Source organism: Sinocyclocheilus grahami, unplaced genomic scaffold, assembly GCF_001515645.1.
Source record: "Sinocyclocheilus grahami isolate Dianchi unplaced genomic scaffold, SAMN03320097.WGS_v1.1 scaffold860.1, whole genome shotgun sequence".
In the NCBI taxonomy this organism is placed as follows: domain Eukaryota; kingdom Metazoa; phylum Chordata; class Actinopteri; order Cypriniformes; family Cyprinidae; genus Sinocyclocheilus; species Sinocyclocheilus grahami.
Window position 1 is genome coordinate 265,429 of NW_015506039.1, and position 12,552 is coordinate 277,980.

General features: G+C 41.4%; 1 protein-coding gene across 1 annotated transcript in view; it reads left to right on the forward strand.

Annotated features, from left to right (window-relative positions):
- The first annotated feature begins 209 nt into the window (after positions 1–209).
- LOC107563181 (rho GTPase-activating protein 15-like) overlaps positions 210–12,552 on the forward strand; it is a 41,466-nt gene continuing 29,123 nt past the window's right edge. The window contains exons 1-5 of the mRNA XM_016247981.1: positions 210–257; positions 10,096–10,232; positions 10,955–11,014; positions 11,352–11,413; positions 11,518–11,605. Coding sequence (XP_016103467.1) covers positions 10,098–10,232; positions 10,955–11,014; positions 11,352–11,413; positions 11,518–11,605 — 345 coding nt within the window. The 5' untranslated portion in view covers positions 210–257; positions 10,096–10,097. The remainder of the gene's footprint in view (positions 258–10,095; positions 10,233–10,954; positions 11,015–11,351; positions 11,414–11,517; positions 11,606–12,552) is intronic.

Sequence of the window (12,552 nt, forward strand, 5' to 3'; positions counted from 1 at the left end):
CTATGGATACGTCTCAGGCTGAAATGGTGCTGATCTCCTTTCATCTGTTCTTGTGAGCTCACAGCAGCCATCTTGTTTGAAACTGTTGTGACAGGCCTCAGGAAGTGAAGAGTGTGTGATAGCAGAAGCCCCATGCATGCACTAATGCTTGCACATCTTGAGAGACGTAGAGTTTGAGTGCCTCATGTGACTTTTACACTTCCTCCAAATTACACTTTCTCTCTCTGTGACTGCTGAAACAAACGACCGGGAACCAGGTACGAGTGTCCACTTTATCCATTTTTACAGCAGCAGCAGAGGGTAATGACAGTATATATGAAATTAACGGAGATGATGTAACTAAAGAAATGTTTTCTGGATGGCAGCTGATTACTGAAGGCTTACTGATGGTTGCTTATGTTTTCTCTGCACATGACTCTCTAAGATAGACCTTTATTTATTATCTCTTTACTGCATATCAGGTAAATGCTGCTTAAAGAAAATTAGGTAGCTAAAGGGTCAGATATTTTACATGCATATCTAGATGTTTATGTATATACATTTAAATGCATGCCTATGCCATTATATCATATAATAGTATTATTGACCTTGATATATGACAATATTTCAGGTCAGAAGTTCAAGATGTTTTGTTTCTGAAACTTCTGATGATAAGTCTGGATTATATGTGAACTAAATCTTTTCCCTGAACTTCCCTGGCAAAATGTCAGAACTGAGAAGTTGGATGATTAAGATATGAACAATTTCCTTAAATTAAAACTTTTATTGAAAATCACTTTTCTTATACAGAGGAAATTGCAGACTGTTGCCCACGCTTAAAACCATTGTGAAAAAAGCGACTTGTCATGCATGGCTGAAATGGCACAGTTTCCGTTGGGTGTTTTTTTTTTTTTGAAGATTTATTTATTTCCTGGCATGCTCGCATATGCTATCATAGCAGCAGCAGATTTCATGGTTTACCAACTACAGAAATGTTTTAATAAATATACACATAGTAAAAGTCTTTGTGTCGCCTCAGATGGACAAATAATAATAATCAAATAAAAATAAAAAATAATTTTTTTGGAAAAAAAAGTAGTTATTAGAATATGATTAATATAATAAAATATTGGATTTTTGCATCATTCTGTAAATGGCCACTGATCTTGATATCTGTACGCTGTGATCGTGACATTTACTAATTATAGTTCATCTTGAATGAAAAAAAAAGAAACCATCTAAAACCTGCTAAATGAATGAGTTTTGCAAAAATTGGTTGTTTATTTTGATGTAAACCCTTTGGCAAGTGAAGGGAAATAATCAAAATATAAAACCTATGAAAATGAACCTTTTGTTCAAGTTTAAGTCATGCGCACTTTGCCTATGTCTACTAATACACTACTTTCTTATTCGATTGGTCTCTGGAATTGCCAGTCTGCTGTAAACAAAGCAGATTTTATTTATTCTATTACAAGTCATTTGAGACTAAACCTCATGGCCCTGACAGAGATGTGGATCAAAGCAGAGGACAATGCTACACCTGCAGCACTCTCCAATAATTTCTCATTTTGCCACTCCCCCCGTCTGACTGGAAGAGGTGGAGGTACTGGTCTGCTTATCTCTAATGATTGCACATTTAATCCTTTACCATCTCTGAGTATAAACAGCTCCACTGAATCACATTCAGCCACTATTACCCACCCTCTTAAAATCCATTTTGCTCCGTGAGCATCGTTCTAAGCTCAGAGCGGCAGAAAGAGTATGGCACAAATCACAATATCCTACTGACCTTAATGTATATCAATCACTCCTCTCTTCATTCTCTGCTAATGTCTCCACTGCTAAAAGGACATACTATCACAACAAAATTAACAATTTGCCTAACTCTCGCATGCTCTTTAAAACATTTTCCTCCCTCCTTTGTCCTCCTCCTCCCCCTCCTTCATCAACTCTAACAGCTGACGACTTTGCCACATTCTTCATTAATAAACTTACAAACCTCAGTGCACAATTTGCCACACCACAAACTGTCAAAAACATCTTACCAGCAAACATACACTCGTTTTCATCCTTCTCTCCGCTCTCTGAGGCAGAAGACTCAAAACCATCCAATCATCCTACTACTTGTCCGCTTGATCCTATTCCATCTCATCTCCTTCAAGCCATTTCTCCTGCCGTTGTACCTGCACTCACTCACATCGTTAACACATCACTTCACACTGGTGTTTTCCCTCAACATTTAAACAGGCTCGTATAACCCCACTTCTTAAGAAACCCACTCTTAATCCAACTCTTTTTACTACAACTACAGACCGGTTTCCCTTCTACCTTTCATTGCAAAAACACTTGAACGAGTTGTGTTCAACCAAGTCTCAGCCTTTCTCACACAGAACAACCTCCTGGACAGCAACCAATCTGGCTTCAGAAGTGGACATTCGACCGAGACTGCCTTGCTTTCAGTCGTTGAAGCCCTAAGACTGGCAAGAGCAGCCTCCAAATCTTCTATACTTATTTTGCTGGATCTGTCTGCTGCTTTTGATACAGTGTACCACCAGATTCTCTTGTCAACCCTATTGGAAAATGGCATCTCAGGAACCGCACGCCAGTGGTTTGAGTCTTACCTCTCAGATAGGTCCTTCAAGGTATCTTGGAGAGGTAAGGTGTCCAAGTCACAACATCTAGCTACTGGGGTGCCTCAGGGCTCAGTTCTTGGACCACTTCTCTTCTCTGTCTACATGGCATCACTAGGTTATGTCATTCAGAAATATGTCTTTTCATAACACTGCTATGCTGATGACACTCAACTCTCATTTCATCCTGATGATCCGACGATAGCTGCTCGCATCTCAGCATGTCTAATACTGTATATGAAGAGTTCCAATGCAAAAGCATCTAAAAGCCATCTTGGTCAAAAATAAGATAATTATACTGAGCGAATGCTCTCCACACATAGTATATGTATATATCAAGTACTTTCACTTCAAATTGCACTAAATCTCAGCCTCAACCCATTCAGAAATACCAGTACTTACATAGAAACCTCTACATAGTAGCCAGAAAGAAATGCTAATTTTAAAGAAAAACGTCAGACGTACTTAGAGGCTTTTGCATCTGAACTCTTCACATACACACACACACACATAATATATATATATATATATATATATATATATATATGCATCTACCCTATAATGTGGTAGCTCAGATAAACAACAAGACGGATGAGTTCCTCCACTCTCTGCTTGATGGTGCAATCACTCTGATGTTGAAACATTCACAAGAAACATTTGACATTAAAAGCTGCTTACAGACAGCAAAATAAATAATGACACAATATTGAAATATGTCAAAGAAAAAACGTACTCGGTTACTAACGTAACCTCGATTCCCTGAGATACGGGAACGAGTACTGCATCTTGCTTAAGACGCATATGGGAAAAAAGCCTTTTTTCTCCTGAACTGAAGCCTTCTTTCATTCACGCAGTAAAACTGCACAGCTATTGGTTCGTGCAGAGCTTAAAAAACAAATGCTTATAGAGAAGTCAACAATATCCCAAGTCTAAGCGGGCTGAGCTTTCTAGGTCACACCCGGCCTGGTTAATCGTTCCAGTGTATACCCGTAACTTCGTCACCCAGGGGTCGAGAGCTAACAGGTGAACAATACCAGAGAACTTGGGTGCGGCACGGCCAAGGGATCTCTGTCATGTCTGTTTACACAGCACGTGTCATTTCAAGCGGAAAGGATCCTGGCCTGTAAGGCCGGGACTTCCAGGTTATAAAACCTCACAAAAGTGGACGGCGAGGCCCAGCCGGCCGCCTCACAAATATCCGCAATGGACACACCACTGGACCATGCCCACGACGAGGTGATGCCTCTAGTCGAGTGGGCCCGTACTCCAATGGGGCGTTGGATGCCCAAGGAAGAGTATGCTAGCGAGATGGTGTCTACTATCCATCTAGAGAATCTTTGCTTCGTAACCGGAAACCCCTTGGTGAGGTTACCGAAGCTGACAAAGAGTTGTTCCGATTGCCTATAGGGAGCGGAACGCTCAATATAGATTCTCAATGCCCTGACGGGGCAGAGCAGAGATAGCTCTCTGTCCTCTTCAGTTGGAGGAAGCGCGGAGAGCGTAATGACCTGTGCTCTGAACGGAGTGGAGACGTAGGTACGTAACCGTACCTCGGTTTCAGGACGACTTTAGAGTCATTAGGCCTGAATTCCAGACAGGCAGGGTTAATTGAAAGCGCCTGCAGATCCTATTCGCTTTACTGATGCTTTAGCGATAGCGACCTAATGTTGGCGGCTTGTAGCAGCTCGAAAGCGGTGCCCTTCAGGGCCCTCAGCACAGTGGGCAGGTCCCATGAAGGGACGGTAGGGTGACGAGGCGGATTCAGCCTCCTTGCACCCTTCAGGAAGGGGATGACTGCACTATTTTTGCCCACTGATTGGCCCTCAATAGGGACATGAGAGGCCGCTATAGCCGCCCCATAGACTTTGAGCGTGGATGGGGAGCGACCCTTATCCAGCAGCTCTTGTAGAAAAGACAGCACCTCTGCTAATTCGGAAGTAAGAGGGTCTTTACCGCGGTTTAAACATCAGGCGGAGAAAAAAGACCACTTTAAGGCATAGAGGCGTCTCGTAAACTGAGCTCTAGCCTCCGAAATTGTGTTTAAGACTTGCGAGCGGCCAGAGGTGCAGGTCCCATAGGTTGGGCCGAGGATGCCATAATGTCGCGTTCGCTTGAGAGAGGAAATCCCGTCTCAGTGGAACAGGCCAAAGTAGCTGAGTCAGCTCTGATAGCCACAGCTGGTTCATCCACAGGGGGCTACCAGGAGAACCCTGTGTTTTTGTTCCCTCACTCGCCTGATTACCTGTGGGATCAGAGCGATCGGGGGGAATGCGTAAAAAAGGAGGTTGGGCCAATCGTGGGCCAACGCGTCCTTGGTCTTTGAGAAATAAATTTAGCAGTGAGAGTTGTCTTCTGAGGCGAAGAGGTCTACCTACCAATTTGCCTGGTATATGCGCTGCCTTTAGCAAGCGCAGGTTGGGTTGAGCCCACTCTAAGAAGCGCTGCACTAGCATGAAGAGGCGCTTTGAAGAGAGGCCTCCCTGGTGATTTATGTAGGACACAACCGACATGTTGGCCGATCAGATTAGCACATGGTGCCCTTTCAGGACTGGCAGGAAGAACTGACAGGCTCGACATACTGCTAACATTTCCAGGCAGTTGATGTGGAAGCCTTTTTCCGCAATTGACCAGTGGCCGAAGGTCGGTATGCCCTCGCACAGCACTCCCCAACCTAGGTTGGAGGCGTCTGTCGTGACAACTGTCCTTCTGTGAACCATCCCCATGGCCACGCCCTGTTCCTTCCAACGGGAGTTCTTCCAGGGGGTCAGGGCCGATACACAGGCCTGACTCACCCTGATATGCAGGCATCCGTGACGCCATGCATGGAATGGAACCCGTGGTTTCAACCAGCGCTGAAGGGGGCGCATACGCAGCAGACCCAACTATAACACTGGAGATACTGCTGCCATGATGCCCAGCATCCTTTGAAACACTTTGAGCGGGCGAGCGGTACCGATCTTGAAGGAGTTCGCCAGCCTCCGTATGGCTAGAGCTCGTTCTGGCGTGACTACAGCTTTCATTTGAGCTGAGTCGAAGATTGTTCCCAGGAACGAGATTCGTTTGCTGGGAAGCAATGAGCTTTTGGCAAAATTGACCCTGAGTCCCAGGCACTCCAGGTGGCTGAGGAGGAGGGCTCTGTGAGATATTAGTTCTGCCTCCAACTGGGCCAGGACGAGCCAGTCATCGAGGTAATTGACAATACGGACTCCCATCTGTTTCAGAGGGGAAGGAGCCGCATCCATGCACTTCGTAAAGATGCGGGGGGGCCAGGGACAGCCCGTAGGGAAGGACCGTATATTGATAAGCCACACCCTCGAAGGCGGATCTCAAGAATGGCCTGTGACGAGGGGCTATCTGGATGTGAAAGTATGCATCCTTCAGGTCCAGGGAAAAGAACCAGTCTCTCGAGCGAATTTGCGCGAGGATCTGTTTCAGTGTAATCATCCTGAACGACCTCCTTATGAGGGTGCGATTCAGGTGTCTGAGATCGAGGATGGGCCGGAGGCCACCATCTCTTTTGGGGACGAGGAAGTAATGGCTGTAAAGGCCTGACTCGCTCTGGGCTGGAGGAACCCTTTCTACAGCTGCTTTTGCCAGCAAATTCATCACCTCCGAGCGCAGGACATGGGCGTCCTTGCTCTACACGGAGGTGGGGACCACGCCACTGAAGTGCGGGGGTCTTTGAGCAAATTGGAGTGAACATCCTCGCTTTACTATGCCCATAACCCATTCCGACACCCCGGGATGGCCTGCCAGGCCTCGGACCGGGTGACGAGGGGTTGAATTAACTCGGGTGACTGGCCGCATGGGGGCAGAACATGTACGAGTGATGGAAGAGGAAGTTTGCTCTCTTTTTGAAAATGTTTGTGTTTTATTATTTTTCCCACTATCACAGCGGTCGGATACTTGGGCGCATGAACGGGCCCATTGTTTGCACAAAACAACATTCATCTTATACCGACCTACAGGCAGAAACTGAAATCAGCTAAACCTGTATTAAGGACTGTAAAAAGATGGACTAATGAAGCAGAGCAGGACTTACAAGCTTGTTTTGACCTCACTGATTGGAGCGTCTTTGAATCTGCTGCCACCGATCTGGACGAGCTCACAGAGACTGTAACATCTTATATCAGTTTCTGTGAAGATATGTGCATTCCTACCAGGACTCATTTAACTTACAACAACGACAAACCATGGTTCACTGCAAAACTCAGACAGCTCCGTCAGGCCAAAGAAGATGCTTACAGGAAGGGGGATAATGTCTTGTATAAACAGGCTAAATACACACTGGAAAAGGAGATCAGAGTGGCAAAGAGGAATTATTCTGAAAAAATAAGTACGGAGGCGGGTGGAGTATGGAGTGCGCCACGATCTGGTGAGCTCGTCGTGGACCTCCGGGAAGAATGGAGAGGTACGCTGACGAGGGGCCTGTCGGCGCCCTGGCAGGAACCATTCGTCCAGACGGCTGCTAGAGGGCTCCTCTGGAGGTGACCACTCTAAACCCAGCTCTTCGACCACCTTGGAGAGGATACGGAGAAGCTCGATATCCGTCCCATCTTTGGTGGCGCTGGGCGCGGATGATGGCGAGAAGGTGGGGGAATTTTCCGAGCCCAACAGCTCCTCTGCATCCGATGCTGCCAGTGACATGCTGTCATCGAGCAGCTCGTCTCCACTTCCCCCGAATGAGATCAGGTCACTCGCATCAGCAGAGGAATGCTGATCAGACCGGGAGAAAAGGATGGGTGAACACTCTCTCTGTGGCGAGAGCGAAGCACGCGGGATCTGGGCCCCGCTGTTTTTTCCCTGGGAGGACGAAAACGGGAGGGCGCGGGGGGCGGAGTCGCTCTCTGAAAAGAAAGCGATCCGTGACCGGAGAGAGGCGAGACTAAAACTCTCGCAATGAGAGCAAATAGCTCCCGTGAGCGCAGCTTCCGCATGGGGTTTCCCCAAGCAGGAAACGCACTCCTTGTGGCCATCATCGGCATGCAGGGGAGACCCGCACGAGCCGCAATAACGGCGAGGCATTTGCAACAACGCCGCTGCTCTTTTAGAAGCTCTTTGAAGTCACCAGATGGCGGCAGGGGAACCGGACCGGAACTGCTGCGTCGCTGAAGAAGCGGAGAAGCAGGTCAGCCGAGCTGAGAGGTCCCGATTCCAGCTGCGAAGGCGTGTCAACGGCGAGCGGCTTCGGATCATCTTGAGACGTAGAGTCGTCGCTGAAGGAGAAAAAATCTGAGAATCCTGTGTCGAGCGCCCGCTTATATAGCCAGATGCCCCGCCCATTCTGGCGGGCTTTGTCGCCATAGGCTCGTGCAGCTCCGCTGCCGCGCCATTGGTTCGTTTTTAAAGCCCTGCATGAACCAATGGCCGTGCAGTTTCACTGCGTGAATGAAATAGGCTTCAGTTCAGGAGAAAAAAGGCTTTTCCCATATGCATCTTAAGCAAGACGCAGTACGAGTGAAGTATCGAAGGGGAACCAAATGTAGTATTTGCTTATATACATCATATACATACACTTTTCTAACTTCAATAGCATTTGAGGAGAATGACTTACAGTAACACAACCAACTGTAACATGTTCATGTAGGTCTCAGTTATAATGCACACCTTTTAGATTTTTGATATTAAAATAAAATGTCAAATCATATGTAAATATTGCTGTTTTTTTCTTTCGTTACAGTTGGTTGTGTTACTGTAAGTCATTCTCCTCAAATGCTATTGAAGTTAGAAAAGTGTATACCAATGTCGTATGTAACTTTAGAAACGGTCCCTAGATTTGCGAATATCGAGTGCCGGAAACGACACCTCTGGCCATTCCGTTGGGTCGTTTGTAAAGTCACAGATACTGTATGGACAATACGGCTCAGTTTTTCTATCTATCTTGCTCTGTTGAACGGCAAAAGTGACTTTAAATAAAAGCAGAAATGCATAAGTTAATGTATAAATGTAGAAAAAAAATGAGTATAACACAAATGGTACAAAAATAGCACAATTAAAAATGACAGTTTTGACAAAATTATTTATTTATGCATTCATTCATTTATTTCAGCATTTCATTGATTATTTATTTATTTACTTATGTATTTCTACATTTATTTATGTATTTCTATATTTATTTCTTCATATATTTATTTCTTCATTTATTAATTTATGTATTTCTACATTTATTTATTTATTTAATTCTGCATTTACGTATTTATTCATTTATTTATTTAAGTCATTTCTCGTCCTCCATAGTCACGCAGGCCCATACGCAAATGTAATATATGTAACCCAATTTCCACATATATATATATATAAAAAAGTCATATGAAGTAAAAACATATATGAATGAACCCAAATTGAAATTGGAACAATTTCATATATTAATGAATATATCTAGCCCCCATATATACGTAGCTTATATGATTTTCCATGTATAATTTCTGTACATATATGTCATGAACATGTATATCAATCTTAAAACCCATCAATACATATTGATATTATATAAGTAAATATAAATGATAGACCTGTATTTATTTATTTATTTTTTACTTTTATATATGTTCTAAACTTATATCTTCATCTACCCTGAGAATGTATTTATGTAAAAATTATATATTGGCTTATGGGTAACATATATAGGACAATACAGTATATGTCATAATATTATAATTAGTGCTGTCAAATGATTAATCACATCCAAAATAAAAGTTTTTGTTTACACAATATATGTGTATACTGTGTATATTTATTATGTATATATAAATAGAAAATATGTTACGTTTCTATGAACTATATATATATGTTTATACAGTTTATATAAATATAAAATATAAGAATATCAATATATACATGTAAATATTTTCAAAATATTTACTGTATGTGTGTGTATTTATATATACATAATAAACACAGTACACATACATATATTATAAATAAACAAAATCTTTTATTTTGGATGCGATTAATCGCGATCAATCGTTTGACAGCACTAATTATAATATTTCTATATGGGTATATCTATGTAACTATAAGGTTTTCAGACACAAGTTTAATTGCACAAATGTGTGTTTTCTCTAGCTCTGGTTTTGAATGTTGGTTTTAAACACCTAGTTCAAAATTGTCTTAAATTAAGATCTTTTTCTTTTTTCTGTGAATTCTGTTCTCAAAGTTAAAATAAGCTGCTGTGTAAACAAGTGAACACAAAATCACACTGGAATACATTCAGAGTCAAATATAAAATGAAGACAATTTAAAAAAAAAAAGGATGAAGTATATTCTCAGAACAGGGATATTTTTCATAATGTCAGGTTGGAGCAAGTTGTCACATTCTTTTATTTGTTAAGTGTCATTTTATGCAATTCATTGATTGAAATTTCCATTGGCTAAAACAATGCTTTGATTATTTTTTGTGTCTGACTCACACAAAGTTCATATTTTGAGCCAATAAAAAAATGACAAATGACAGATTTTATATTGCTATTTTCAATATAACACACAGCGATGCAGAAGCAGCCAGCAATGGTGCTTCCTGGAGCCGTTCAGATGAGGATCAAGAGCTCTCAAAGCAGCACTGGAGAAAGACTCAGCCAGACAAAGTCTATGGTCCTACCAGAACCTGGCACACTACAGAAGCCTGTGAGCATGAGCACAATCACACAGTCCAGGACCAATTAAATGATTTTATGCCCCTCCGTCCATGCTGGACATTTATGCTGCAAGAGTGTGGGTAACTGCATTGCATGCGACACCTTATTTGCAGTTCCTGTTGCAATGGCTGTTTTTAGAAACACAGACGCAGAACAGCAGAGGGCAGACCAGCACTGCTGCACAGGGTCGGTTGCTTTTAAGGCTGTGAAGATGTAGCCATTTTCACCAACTGAAAAAACTACAACATAAAACATAAACTGCATCTGTTTTACTTGTTACTCTTGTAATAATTTTGTGTCATAGTCTTTGTATTTTTATGATACCTTTTTTTTTTTTTTCGTTTTTAAACCTTACACCAAATTTGAATCAGAATTATGATGGAATATGAAGTATGCATGGAATTAAATTAAATATTAGATTACAAATATGTAAATCTTTCAAACATGAGTGTAAAATGGAATTTTGTGCAGTTACCATAGAAAGCAAACCATAAACTGTAGGAGAAACCAAATAATCTGATAGGATATGATCTGTAGTTTGATAGAATGTTGCATGTCAGATTCTCCAGAAACACATACTAAATAAATAAAATATTATATATTACAGAATTTATATTACAAAAGATCTTAACATGGTTCATAATTTAATTCGGGCAACAGAATATTATTTGGACGAGAGATATTACTTAGCAACACATGCTCTTTGTTTAGATCGACCGTCACCAGAGGAACCAGTCTCAGCATAATGTTGGTGGTTCTGATGGGCCGCAGGTATGATCTGTCGTACCTCCTCCATTACCATCAATTCAAATTGGGTTTTAAAAAGTGAGAGCCAGAAGAGCCTGCAGTGACATATTTACGCTCACAAAAGTTCATAATATAATCATTATTTTGAAGAACGGAAATCTGAGCTGTGTAAACCAAGTTTAATATTTCATTACACAATAAATGGGAAGCCTGCGAAACTCCTTTTTCTTTTTAACCAGTAAATTAAACAGTAAAATAAATGAAAATGCAGCAGACAATTTTCAAACCTTTTTTGAGCTACTGTAGATTTTAAATTCCGGAAGACTTAACACTATACCGTATGTTTCATTCCATGTTACAGACTATTTTAAAAGGAGAATATTTGAACAAAGCCAAAATTGCTGAAGGAGGAAAGAAATTACGGTTTGTCTATCTTTCTAAAAATCATTAAATCTATCAATATAAAATCTGTCTGTCTCTTTGTCTGTCTGTCTACAAGACTGAGTTTTTAAAAATTATTTTCACAGGAAAAACTGGAATTCAACCTGGGTTGTTCTTTGCTCCAATCAACTATTGTTCTTTAAAGAGAGCAAACAAGAAGCCGTGGCAAATTTGGTAAGACACATTTACAGCAACTGAGCAACTGCACCTGTATTTAGGTTCAAAAAATCGGTCAACAGATAAATCCTACCTTTATAATACAATAAATAAATGTGTAAAAATCATGAAACTGAATCATAAAATAAACAGTAGAATTTAATGAATAGCTACAGATGTGCATTAAGCAGCATAACTGTTAGCTACTGGGTGGGGAAGCATAATGATTTCCATATTTGTCTCGCTTCTTAACTTGCCTTTGATCCTGACTATTTAAAACACTGCTGAAAAAAGACATATTTACAAGTCATGCATGGGACTCTCCAGCCATATTATTATTCTGCTGATTTGAGCAGCATGTGGCCGTGATAGAGACATGAGGTTTGACTGAGAATAGGTTTGCTACCTTCACAGGCTTGTCATGCTTGTAAATGGTATGTCGAGGGCATCGATGGGGTCAACTCATATTAGTTTCAACATCACTCATGGTCAAGTGGCCTTAAAGCCCCCGAGCTCTCTGCCATTTCTGAGGCCAATAAACACAGAGGTTATCAGGATGAAGTTAAGTATTTTTGCCACCTCATTAAAACTGTAGGACTGTATGAAATGCCCCTTTACTGATGTGGAGCTCTTTTATTATTTCTGCCTCTCACATGCAACGCATTTTAAATATAAATGTGAAAATCTCCTGACAAATGTGATCTATTATTATATAATATTTGATTTAATAGGCAGTGTTGGGGGTAACGCATTACAAGTAATGCGAGTTACGTAATCAGATTACTTTTTTCAAGTAACTAGTAAAGTAACGCATTACTTTTTAATTTGCAATTTATTGATTGACAGCTCTCCTGTCCCCATGTTGAGAGAAATCAGAAGATGTCACTGTAGTTCTAAAATAAATATGAATATGCATTAATTCATCTCACTCACAAAAAAAAAAAAAACAAAAATTAAGTATTCCT